At 39.5% G+C, this 12,725-nt stretch overlaps 1 protein-coding gene across 3 annotated transcripts in view; it reads left to right on the plus strand.

Annotated features, from left to right (window-relative positions):
• Window positions 1-12,725, plus strand: part of RAB3GAP2 (RAB3 GTPase activating non-catalytic protein subunit 2) — a 98,845-nt gene that overhangs the window by 69,279 nt on the left and 16,841 nt on the right. For all 3 annotated transcript variants that reach the window (XM_045876866.3, XM_045876867.3, XM_054507911.2), the window contains 5 exons: window positions 6,692-6,797; window positions 7,045-7,205; window positions 8,477-8,705; window positions 12,290-12,463; window positions 12,569-12,675. In XM_045876866.3, coding sequence (XP_045732822.1) covers window positions 6,692-6,797; window positions 7,045-7,205; window positions 8,477-8,705; window positions 12,290-12,463; window positions 12,569-12,675 — 777 coding nt within the window. The remainder of the gene's footprint in view (window positions 1-6,691; window positions 6,798-7,044; window positions 7,206-8,476; window positions 8,706-12,289; window positions 12,464-12,568; window positions 12,676-12,725) is intronic.

Genomic DNA, 12,725 nt, shown 5'->3' on the forward strand with positions numbered 1-12,725 from the left:
TATTATTTTTCTAATTCCCTGTAAATTGTAGCGGGCATATTCCATGGTCAGCCTAAAATAAATTTAGAATCTGACATGTATGCATGCATTTATAGTGGATTGTGATCAACAGTGAAATTGATCATATTAGAAGTAAAAAAGATCTTATTTAGAGAACAAAATCAACTTCTCTTAGAGCAATACAGAATTGTTATCAAACATTCCCAAACTTTGAATATAGGTTAGGGTTTAGTCTCTCTGCTATAACAAAAATAAAACAAAAGAATCATTCACTAGAAAACAACATCACCACTGAATGTTTGCCCTTCTGCACAGGACAAGGGAGGTGACCCTGCCGTCCTCCCTGGTCTTTACCCTAACCACTCACATGCACACATACACACACTTTTGCATCCCCAGTAACACCCTACATTTTGGCCAGGATCTGGGAAAGCTCCTCTATGAGCTTGTTGACTGTGTTCGTGTATTGTTTTAATTGAACATTTACATCCTTTAAAAACAGATTCCATTCTTTGTTCCTTTGCAGTATGTATGTCAGGAAGTAAGGCAGTTAAAGATATGCATAGGTTTTACATGGATGTTCATAAGTGGCTTTATTCATAGTAGGCCAAAACTGCAAGCTACACGAATGTCCTTCGGTGGGTGAATGCTTAAACAAACTGTGGTACATCTTTACCATGGACTACTCCCCAGTAGTAAGACTTAACCATTGATTCCCACAATAACTTGAATGAACTGCAAGGAAAATATGCTGGGTGGAAAATGCCCATCTTGAAAAGACATGTACTTGCATGATTCCATTTTTGTAACAGTCATGAAATAGCACCATTATAGAGATAGAGAAGAGATTAGTGGTGGTCATAGGTGAGGGGTGAGTGACTGGAGGGTGGGTGTGGCTGTAAAGGGTTGACACAAGGGAGTCGTGCTGATACATAGTTGAGTGCTTGATCATGGTGATGTTTTTGAAAAGCTACACATTTGATAGAATTGCGTGCACACACATATGGGTGCATGCATTATTGGTGAAATTTGAATAAGCTGTATGGATTTTACCAATGTTAATTTCTTGGTTTTGATTTGTATAAGATGTCAACATTAGGGGAGGCTGTGGGAAGGGTGCATGGGACTTTGTTGTGCATTTTTTTTTTGTGCCCCTAGTAAATCTATAACTATTATAAAATAAAAAGTTAAAAAGAGAGGAGGTATTTATTATTCAAATTTGAGATGCTTAAATAAGATGAGTACAAGATACTTCTTATTTTTACATTATGTTTAATCAGTATCAATAAAATGTCTGCATTAAATCTGGGGTTCAAGAAACATTGGGAAAAATGAACCTCAAATCTTTCCTCAAGCCATATATAAAAATTAACTCAAAGTGGAACATAAATATAAGAGCTAAAACTACAGAACTTACAGAAGAAAACACAGGAGAAAGCTTGATTCAGGGGAAGATTTTATAGGGCACAGAAAGCATGAACATAAAAGAAAAATATTGATCAATTACACTTCATCAAAATTCAAAACTTCTGTGTTTTAGAACTGTTAAGAAACTGAGAGGCAAACCTCTCTTTCAAAACTTACATTTGATAAATGAGTCCACATTAAGAAAGAATTTATATGACTCAGTAATAAGACAAACAATATAATAAGGAAAGCGAAAGATTTGAACCATTACATTACCAAAAAATATACTTACAAATGGCAAATGTCACCTGAAAGGTGGTCAGCATCATTCACTGTTAGGGAAATGCGAAATAAAACCACAGTAGACTCTTTCTCAAGAGGATGACTGAAATTAAGACTCCTGATGCACCAAGTGTTGATGAAGATGTGGGACAATCAGAACTCCCAACACAGCTAATGGAAATGCCAACTAATACGACAACTTTGGAAAATAGTTTAAAAGTTTACTATGATGTTGAACAGAGATGTACAATAAAATCCAGCAGTCTCACTCCTAGGTGTTTTTCTAGGAGGAATGAAAACATGTGTTCACATAGATTTGGAATAAAGTGTTAACAGCTTTAATCATAATAGCCCAAAATGCAAACAACCCAAATATCCATCAACTGATAAGTGGTTAAGTTATGGTATATCCATACAGTGTGGAATGAACTACTGATACACAAAATAATTGTGTAATAAATAAATGAATGAATCTCAGAAGCATTACACTAAGTGAAAAGATCCAGAAATAAGACTACCTCCTGTATGATTTTAATTATATGAAATACTAGAATAAGCAAAAATACAGTGACAGAGCAGATGGGAGTTTGCTAGAAGATGACGGTGGGGGTTGGAGATTGACTACAGGAAGCACAAGGGAACTTTGGGGGATGATGTTTATGGTGTTGGCCACCCAACTTAAAATTAGTGAACTTTATTGTAAATATGTATATGTTATAATGTAATAAAGTGATATATAGGAAATTTCACGATTTTAAATCCATAATGCTGGGATCTGTAAGTATATTTATTGTGCTACAGAATTTATAAAATGGATTATAATTTTAAATTCTTTTTAAAAATCATCTAACTCTGAAAGACTATTTCACGCATTCCAAATAACCATATTTTATGGTTAGGTTTTTGAAGTATTCTATCAGTAGCTGAATGTTTTTAAAAGCAGTCGTGTAAGTTTTTAAAATCCTGCCGTGCAGTACAGAGAAATAAGGCATTTTCACTGAAAGCATGTAAATAGTAGTTACGAATGGGAAGGAGAGGGAAACTTCTTAAAAAAAAAAACAAAAAAACCCAGAAAAACAAAAACGAAGTCCTGGAATTAAAGTAAGACATTGAATGTACAATACGACAAGCTTTTTAAAAAGCCTGCTTGGTCACTGTGGTCACACTGATCAGAGGAAATAGCAGCCAGCACATTCAAGCCATGAGTAAGCCGCCTGGCCTTGGGAAGATCAAGTGCAGGGGTTTTGTGTACCCATGTAGTAAGTGTGCATCTTGCTTACGGCTTGCTCATTCCCACAGCAGTTAGTGCCAGTGCCAGAATATCAACCAATGACATTTTTCTAAGTTACTAAATTTCAAATAGTTTTTTTTTAAAGAGAATGTCTGTTTTTTTTTTTTTATTAACATATAGTGTATTGTTTCAGGGGAACAGGTCTGTGATTCATCAGTCTTAGACAATTCACAGTGCTCAGATAGTACAGTGTATTACATTAAAAGAGTGATAGACTTTTAGAAGTTAGGCATATAAAAGTCATGAATAAAAGGTGTTAGGTCTTTCAGCAAAATACATTATTAGTGTTCACAAGGACATTTGAAATGCTAACTCCTCCTATTATTTTTCCTGAACTATTTTAAATGGTAGTTTTATTGGAATTATGTTCGTGAAGAAATTTGCTACTTATAATCTAGGTTGTGTGTGTGTATTCTTTTTAGGTTGTGTGTATTGTTAAATTTGGAAATACTCCTAGATGTACTATGCCCACCGATTTTTCTATAAAACTTAACATTTGATTTAGTCAGTATCATATACTATATTAGCGTAATTCACAGACAACAGCCTGATAGTTTTTTAAATGTTTAAATCTTTAAAACTATAATTTAATTTTAAAACTATAACTACCCTCACTGGAATTTTACCAAGTTTTAATTCTGTATACTAAAACAGACCTAGTTTTCAGGAAAGACTAGAAAATAAGGCTCATTCAAAAAACTGACAAAATAAGTTTAAGTAGAGACAGGGCTAACAGATGGCTTCTTCATGTTCTAACTGCCAGCATTTCTGCTGAGGGAAGGATTAAGACATCTGGGATGTTAATATTACAGGGGGAGGATACTTAGCAAAAAGTAAAGTTCATTAGGCATTAGAAGCATCTACCAAGAACCAGTGGGATTTTGTACGTCATTCTTAGGTACATTCTTAGGTTTTTACCAAGTCTTAGATACTGCTTGACGTAGAAAAGAGGAATTAACTAAATTTCCTCTCAAGTTTTCTCTTAATAAAAATCTAATACTCAGATATCATCTGGTAATATGTCAATATGTGACATTTATATGTGAAATAACATAGTATACATTTATAATATGAATATGCACATTATGAATAATATAATGTGACATTCTTTGCTGTGATGTATTGAAAGGATATTTTGTATTTATGAGTTATAGAGATCGTTACCTTCTGTATACTCTGTTTTTCTGTAATGTGTGTCTATGTGTATGTTTTTATGTGGTCTCTTATCTCTGTATTCTCCTCTTTGATTATTTTTCTCCTTTTACCTTAATTTTTCCTGAAGCTTAAAAAAAATCTGTTGTTTATAAGTGATTCTAAAATTGTGTCCTTGTGTTCTGATAGCTCCCACAGCAGCCTCTGTTTCATACGAACTTTTTACATGCTAACTAAAGCATGACTGACTGACTTTTTAAAGTTAATAAACAAGAGGAGCGCCCACTAAGTTATAAGCAAAGATTACATTGGTGCATGAGAGTTAGAAACAGGGTTGACCTAGAGGGAGATGGAAGGAGAGTTAAATAGAACAGGGTTTTTTTGTTTTAGAATTTGCTCAATAAAGGTGGTGGTAGATAGGGGGAGTGGTTAGTTGGAGAGAAAAATAGAAGAGTTTATAGTATGAAGAGGGAGTCAGGTCATGGCATTTAATTTGTCTCACCTTTTGGGTTGTCCATCTTTTTGAGCATTTTGAAACTTCGTTGCTGGTGAAGAGATGAATCAAGCTTTGAAAGACACTAAACCCATAGGTGCCTTAGAAACCTGCTGTGCTCTTAAAATACCCCTGCTCATATATTTTGGCCTAAAATTAATCAGAGTGACCCCAGAAGATAAGTTCTCCCATCCCGCCTCATTTCCTTTTGATTTGCTTTGTGTGCCCACAACACGGAGACAGGGTCATTTCCAGTTGATTTTGGAGTGACTTTGTTGCTTGTACAGGCAGCTCGTTTTTTTTTAGCCTGCCTGGTGGTTATAAGTAGCCGTGTTGTGTGAGGTGATGAGGTCTAGAAGAGAGGGAATAACCTTGATAAATGGATAAAGTCAGTCAGAAGTTTGTGGACCACACGGGATGTTGTGTGGCAGGTGGGATGCACGTGATGTGATATGACCCCAGTTCTCTAAAGCGGTGACCACCTCTCCCGCATGCCCGCTCCCTAATGCTCTCTGTATATACTTAGAAAGCTGCCAGTGGCTTGAGCATAGTCAGCTCTCTGCAGCCATTAGCCTTTATTGTTGTTAGCATTGTGTTTGTCTTACGAATATGCAGGCAAATATGAGAGCACATTTTTGGCTGGGGAAAAAAAAAAAGGTTTCTTGGGGCACCTGGGTGGCTCAGTCGTTGAGCGTCTGCCCTCGGCTCAGGTCATGATCCCAGAGTCCTGGGATCGAGCCCCGCATCGGGCTCCCTGCTCAGCGGGCAGCCTGCTTCTCCCTCTGCCTCTCCCTCTCCATCTGCTTGTGTTCCCTTTCTCACTGTGTCTCTCTCTGTCAAATAAATAAATAAATAAAATCTTTAAAGAAAAAAATAGGTTTCTGGATAAGATGAGGTAGAAAGGAGGCTGACATAGGGAGAGAGCTAAGAGGTTTGAACAGAAAAGGGAGAAATAGACTCCTTTTGAAAGTGTGTTTATTTTTTATTTGTGCAAATTATGTGTACATGTACATGTCTGTACACATGTACAGTTTTTTAAAGAGAAAAAAACGTGTGTTAGAATCAGGCAGATCTTGGTTCAGACTTCAGTCCTGACTCATTAGCTATATTGTGCCGGGTAAGTTCCTTTTCCTTTTCATCATTTGTAAAATCTGGGAGACCATTCCTGCCGCGAGGTTGTTGGGATTGGACGGGGTGATGCCTGGCGAGTACTAACATCTCCTGGTCCTTCGGTCATTCTCCCAAGTTCATTTCCTTCACACACGACTTCAACTTCCTACTCTTCTTCATTTTTGAAAAGTATTTGTACTAAGATATTTAAACTGGTAATCAACCTTTTATTCTCAAGCCTTTTTTGTTTTTGTTTTTGTTTTTTTACACGAAGGTCCTGCAGAACTAAAGCAGCCAGGCCTTTCACAATCACTAGCAGTTACAGGTGCGGTGCCATGCTATTGAACTTCTCATTATCCCAGAATTACCTATGTGCAAATTTTGTACATCTTAAAATATTTCAGTTTTAAGTAGATAGGCTGGTTCATGGGCATCTTAAAAGTCACTTACATTGATTTAGGTGTTTTTGCTTATAAAGTCTGTTTCTCATGTCCTATTAGTGATTTAAAAACTAGAATCTGATAGTTTTACTTATCTATTCACCACTTCCAAGTCCACAGTACCTTGTGGCCAGTGTGGGGAAAGGTCCACAGCTCCACATCCTCCCTTTCCTCCCATCAGCTGAGTGGCTTCCCACCAATCTACTCAACAATCTATGCTAACTTGGTAGTAACCTTTCTGTTAATATGCCCCCTAATCAAGGTTCAACCTGGAAGGCAATGCTTAATCCAAAGAAGAGATGGAAACGGTGGAAGTTCCATATCTAACAGATGGTAAAGAATCTCTTAAGTAGACAGGGCACCTTGTTCTGCCTCTCATGTTACATGATGTAATGAGCAGCCCCTTATTTCTCACCCTCAAGGACTGAATCCCTCATATACACGTGTGCTTCCTTGAAAACTGCAGCATTTTGTTTGCTTTTTTTATTACTGAAAATTATTTAAAATTGATTTCAGTCTCTGCTCCTGAGTGTTTGGCTGTCTAAGGAGAAAGATATTTTGGATAAACCACAGTCTGTGTGCTGTCTTCATACGATGCTGTCCCTTCTGAGCAAGATGAAAGGTAAAAGGCTGGTGGCTGTTGCAGTTCCATGGCCCTTGAGATGTGGACCACTGCTCTTGGAAATGACCTGAGCTGAAAGCAGGCGCTTAACTGACTGAGCCACCCAGGCGCCCCGTGGGTTAATCTTCTAATTCAGAAATTTACAAATACATACTGGGGAATTTAGTTTCAACATTATGTTTAATGTTAAAGGTTGAACCGAGAGAACCGACAAGCTCAGTTTCTGACTTTCTCTTTCTGCCCGCAGTGGCCATCGATGAGACCTGGGACTCCCAGCCTGTGTCTCCCTGGTGGCAGCAGATGCGCATGGCTTGTGTTCAGTCTGAGAACAACGGCGCTGCTCTGTTGTCTGCACACGTTGGGCATTCCGTTGCCGCACAGATCTCGAACATCATGACCGAGAAAAAAGTAAGTGGGTGGGGGTGCACCTGTCCTTGGATAGGCTGGATCTCTAGCTGTCCAGCCTGCTTGTCCTCGTCTGGGGCTGCAGTGTCTCTGGTGTTATGGAACATGTAGAGTTTGAAGTGTGTGCCCAGCAGGTTCTCATCTATCTTTGTGGGAGTGAGGGGTGCTGCCCTTAACTGGTTTATTCAGATGACATGCATACTTGAACTTGGCCGTCACCTCGTACTTTCCACCTCGAGGGGAAAAGTACTGCAGTTGGAGGGCAGAGACCTGGCTCTCTGCCTGCAGCTGGGGATTTGTGGTAAGTCCCTTAAACATGAGTCTCCTACTTCAGGTTCTTCGTCTAAAGGAGGTCAGGGGTAGACTGCATTATTTCTGAGGTTTGTTGTAGCTCTTGAGTTCTACAATTGTATTTATAACCCTCCCCCCTTTATAAACAAAAGTTGTTTCGGGCATAGAGTGTTGAAGGACTTGAATAAAAGTTTCCTATTGACCTTTTGCTTTGTGATTTTTCCTCATGTCTTATAAAGACTCAAATTTATTTAAAAAAAAAAAAACATCTCTTGTATCTCATGGTAGATCAAATTTTTTCTAGGGGGACATGGATTTAATTGGATGAGTCACTTAAATAGGCCTGTAGAGATTCACTTAACATTGTCAGTCTCAGTAATTTATATGCTAAACTGAATATTACTGGCTTAAGATGTTTATGAAAATGGAGAGAGAAGGAATTTGAGACACATTTTGTATGTTGGCGAGTGCCTTCTGAAGAGTGAGCACTACCCTGGTACTGACAGAAAAGACCGTGGCCCTTGTCAGAGATGGTCCTGCAGACTTGTTAGTACGCATCGCATGAATCAGGGGCCTTGCCGCAGGTCTTTCTGTAAATGTCCAGGCTCTGTCACTGTTGCCCCCGAATCCAGTCTTCTCCTGTCACTCATGTTCCATCCGGCCAAGCAGTAATATTTGTGAACCGGCGTCTGTGTGTTGCTTCGTGACGTAACCTGACGGTCCCTCAGCTCTCTAGTCAAAAGCTCATTCAAGGGCGCCTGGGTGGCTCAGATGGTTAAGCGTCTGCCTTCGGCTCAGGTCATGATCCCAGGGTCCTGGGATCGAGTCCCGCATCGGGCTTCCCGCTCCTTGGGAGCCTGCTTCTCCCTCTGTTTCTGTCTCTCATGAATAAATAAATAAAATAAAATAAAAAAAAAAAGCTCATTCAAGTGACTGTTGATCCACAACCTTAGCCAGAGAATCACCAGTGCATTTCCTGTTAGTTTTCCCAGACAGTTTTGGGTGCTGATTCTGAGGCCCTCACCGATTCCTGGGAGGCCCTTTCTCTGGACACTGAATACTGGAAGCTTCTACTGAAACAGCTGGAGGACTGTCTCATACTTCAGACTTTACTTCACAGCAAAGCAAACACGTCAACCTCCAAAGTGTCGTTGCTGCAGGCTGAGCCCCTCCCGAGGCTTTCTGTCAAAAAGTTATTGGAAGGAGGAAAAGGTAAGCTGCAGTTATTTGAGCATTGCACATATAGATCTACATGTTTATGGTGTGGGCGTTTCTGGTGGTTCTTATAGAAATGATCGAAAGGATGGGGAAAGAGAAATACATTGAGATTTTAAAAACTAAAAATAACCCAACGCGTATTTCTTCTCAATTAATCTTCTCAAAGTCTGCTTCTGTCCATTCCCTGCTCGGGAATCTGCACTACTTCCCCCTGCCTTAGAGAATTAGCCGTGGTTCTCAGAGAGTGCTCAGAGGACCTCAAGAGCCCTCCCTTTTCCGACTTCATGTCTGTGGGAGGCTGGCTTTGCCTCCCTTACTTCAACCAGCACAGCAGATCCCAGTAGATGGAATGCAGAAGCTGATTGGAGAATCCAGATACAAGCTAGACAGTGGAAGAGATCTGCAAAGGTTGTAGTGTTACTCGTCTCACGAAACGTCTTTTCTTGCTTTGGGAAATATATTTTCATAAAATGTTATTAACATGTAATAGGTTTATTATTTGTATTTAAAAATGAATTAATAAGAATATTTTAAAGTTTTCTAAATTTTAACTTCTGAGATCATGAATATGAATAAATATAATCCACAAGCTAAAGTTCTTTGAGATCGTCAGTAATTTTTAAGAATTTAAGGAGATTCTGAGACTTAAGAAATTCAAGAACTTCTGGAACAAATAGAAACTGGTTCTCTAAGAACTTCTGGCTTTGAATCTAACCGATTTTTCCATTTCTTGCTCGTTGCTTGATTGTGGTTCAAATGAAGCATCTGTGTGATTCCCACCTCTAGGTCTGAGCCTGGCCCCTTCCCTTTCCCCGCCTGTCCCATTCTGGATTCTAAATTGTACTTACTCCTTTTTCGAGGCCCAGCTCAAATACTACGTCCTCTAAGAAACTGCCCATGGTCCACTAGTTGCAAATTTTTTCTTCTTCCTCCTAACTTCCGTGGAACTTTATACCTCTTCTGTGATTTATCACTTTCTGCTGTCCTGGAACCATTGGGTTCTTGTGCTTATATCCTGCAGGACCATAAGCATCGTAAATTTTTAGTTGTCTTGGTGTACTTTCTTTTTACCAGCAGCTCTGTCAGGCATTTGATACTGGACTGTCTGTATTCCTGGATTTCTAAATACCTATGTATTTATAGATTTTTATTTAGTTAACGTGTCTTCCTATTCTTTCTAAGACTGTAAGCTTCGGCCCGAGAGGCAGGCTTTAGGTTTGGCACACACGTAGTAGCCTCCGGAGCTGCTCTCAAGGAACATAGGCTGCAGATGCCGTCTTGGCGCTTGCCTTCTGCCTTGTCCCAGTTTGCCAGTGTAGCCCGGAAAGAGCTTATACACTTGCTTGGAGCTCTGGTTTTTGTGACTGCCACGCAGGGGACATCTCCAGATCCCCTGGCTCTGGTGGCCAGTGGAGCTTATGCGTGTGGTCCCATACTTTCAAAAGCTGATGTCTGACAAGTTACCTTGGTGGTGCATTTGGCTCAGCGTCCGACCCTTGGTTTCGGCTCAGGTCGTGAGATTGAGCCCTACCCTGGGCTCTGTGCTCAGCATGGAGTCTGCTTGAGATTCTCTCTCCCTTTGCCCTTCTCACTTGTGTTGTATGCGCTCTCTCTTTCTCATATAAATAAATAAATCTTAAAATAGAAGAAAGCTGATACCTGAGGTTCTGGCTTTCAGTCAGCCTGAATGTAGGTGTGTGAAGATCCTCTCTTACAGGACACTGGCTGGTCTTGGCACTTCCTCAGCTACTGGGAGCTTTTAAAAATCTACTGGGCTGCTTGGATAAACGACAAGTTTCATCTCCTACACAAGGCCACTCCTTGAAGACTGGAAGAGTCAAGCAAAAGGAAGAAATAGAGAAATATGTTCCAAGTCCAAGAACAAGATAAAACTTCGGTGGGGGGGGAACCCTTAATCAAATGGATATAAGTCATTTTCCTGATAAAAAGCCCAAAATTATAGTCCGAAAAATGCTCACCAAACCGGGGAGAAGAATGGATGAACATAGTGATAACTTCAAGGAGATGGAAAATAAGTAGACATCACAGAGCTTGAAGAATACAGTAACTGAACTCAGTATATGCTAGAGGGTTTCAGCCGCAGACTAGGTGAAGCAAAAGAAAGGACCAGTGAACCCAAAGGCAGGGCAGTAGAACTCACCCAATCAGACAGTTGCAGATATAAGTTGTTAGTTCTAAGCTCATGGTAACCACAAAGCAAAAACCTGTTGTAAATACATAAAAGATAAAGGACTATAAGCATATCACCAAAGAAAGTTAGCAAAACAAAGAGGAAGAGAGCAAGAGAATAAAGGAACAGAGGAATGATTAAAGCAGCCAGAGAATAACATAGCAATGAGCAACACCTACTAGTAATTACTTTAATTATAACTGTGCTAAATTTTCTAATCAAAAGACAGAAGGTGGCTGAATGGGTGAAAAAAACCAAGCCCCATATATATGCTGCCTAGAGACTCCCTTTAGATGGATGGACACACAGAGACTGAAAGAGAAGGGATGGGAAAAGATACTCCATGCAAATGGAAACTTTTTTTTTTAAGTTTAAATAAATTATGTTTTTTAAAAAAAAGACGTGAAAATTTTTAAATTATAAACTCTACACTCCTTGCTGCCCCCTGCTGATAGGGTAGGACCATCACTGTGATACTAACCTAAGCAATATAAGCAAGGGCTTGATTCTGGAATGGAAATTACCAAATGATTTGGAAGTCAAACATAAGAAACTGGAATAGCCAGCACACTGCTGCCATTTATTATCCCTGATAATGGTGATTTTACTGTGAAGCATTCTTTTTTGTGGAAAGGTTTATATTTGAATCAAAATAGGAAGAAAGAAAAGGTGTTGATAAATTATAGAAGAACGTATAATTTGTTTTAGGTAATAAACAGGACTCTTTGTCTTGAGTGTTTTTCAGTTTCCATTTAGAATTTTTTGGCCTGTGTCGATGATTGAAACATGGCATAGCATCATGTTTCTTAGATGTGGCTAAATTTTGCCCATAAATATTCCATGTAGGCAAGTTAGTTGACTATTAAAAGTAATATGTTGCCCTAAGAAGCCTAGATAGGTATCATACTAATCAGTCTGTTTCACTTATATGTAAATGAAAATGCTTTAGGGGCGCTGGGTGGTTCAGTCTGTTAAGTGTCTGCCTTCGGCTCAGGTTATGATCCCAGGGTCCTGGGATCGAGCCCCGCATCGGGCTCCCTGCTCCGCAGGAAGCCTGCTTCTCCCTCTCCCACTCCCCCTGCTTGGGTTCCCTCTCTCGCTGTGTCTGTCTCCGTCAAATAAATAAATAAAATCTTAAATGAAGGAATGAATGAATGAATGAATGAAAGTGTTTTAAAGATGTATTCACCCCTTCATCTGTGTCTGATAAAGTATATTTTGAATTTGTGGACATGGAAGCTGTGTGGTATACAAATAGGTACATGCATTTATATATATCTAACATGGGAGTATAGAGCTGTCTGTCCTTAGATACCAGATATCCCACTTGCCCTTGCTGTTTTTGGTGAACACTGTAAATTTTCATTTTCTTATCTCCACACTGTAGGTGGCATAGCAGACAGTGTAGCCAAGTGGATATTTAAACAGGACTTCAGCCCTGAAGTATTAAAACTGGCTAATAAGGAAAGAGATGCAGAAAACCCAGATGAACCCAAAGAAGGTATTAACAGAGATTTACTTGAAGTGTCAGAGGTGGACATGAACCTAGGAGCTATACCAGGTAATCCATAAATACGGAGAAATATACAGTCCAGAGTGGAGGGGATGTGGCTACGTCTTTGTTAGGGAAAGAATAATAAATCTGTCACTCTCCTGTGGCTTTCAGACTTGCTGCATTTAGCCTATAAGCAGTTTCCGTGTAGCCTTGAGCTAGACGTGCTGCACGCACATTGCTGTTGGGAGTATGTTGTGCAGTGGAATAAAGATCCAGAGGTAAGATTCTCGCTCCTTCTTTCCTGTTAATTCTGTTGTTGTGCTCATGT

The sequence above is a fragment of the Mirounga angustirostris genome, unplaced genomic scaffold (assembly GCF_029215605.1).
Source record: "Mirounga angustirostris isolate CCGP_5_RB_7025 unplaced genomic scaffold, mMirAng1.0.hap1 SCAF_6, whole genome shotgun sequence".
NCBI classification, from domain to species: Eukaryota; Metazoa; Chordata; class Mammalia; order Carnivora; family Phocidae; genus Mirounga; species Mirounga angustirostris.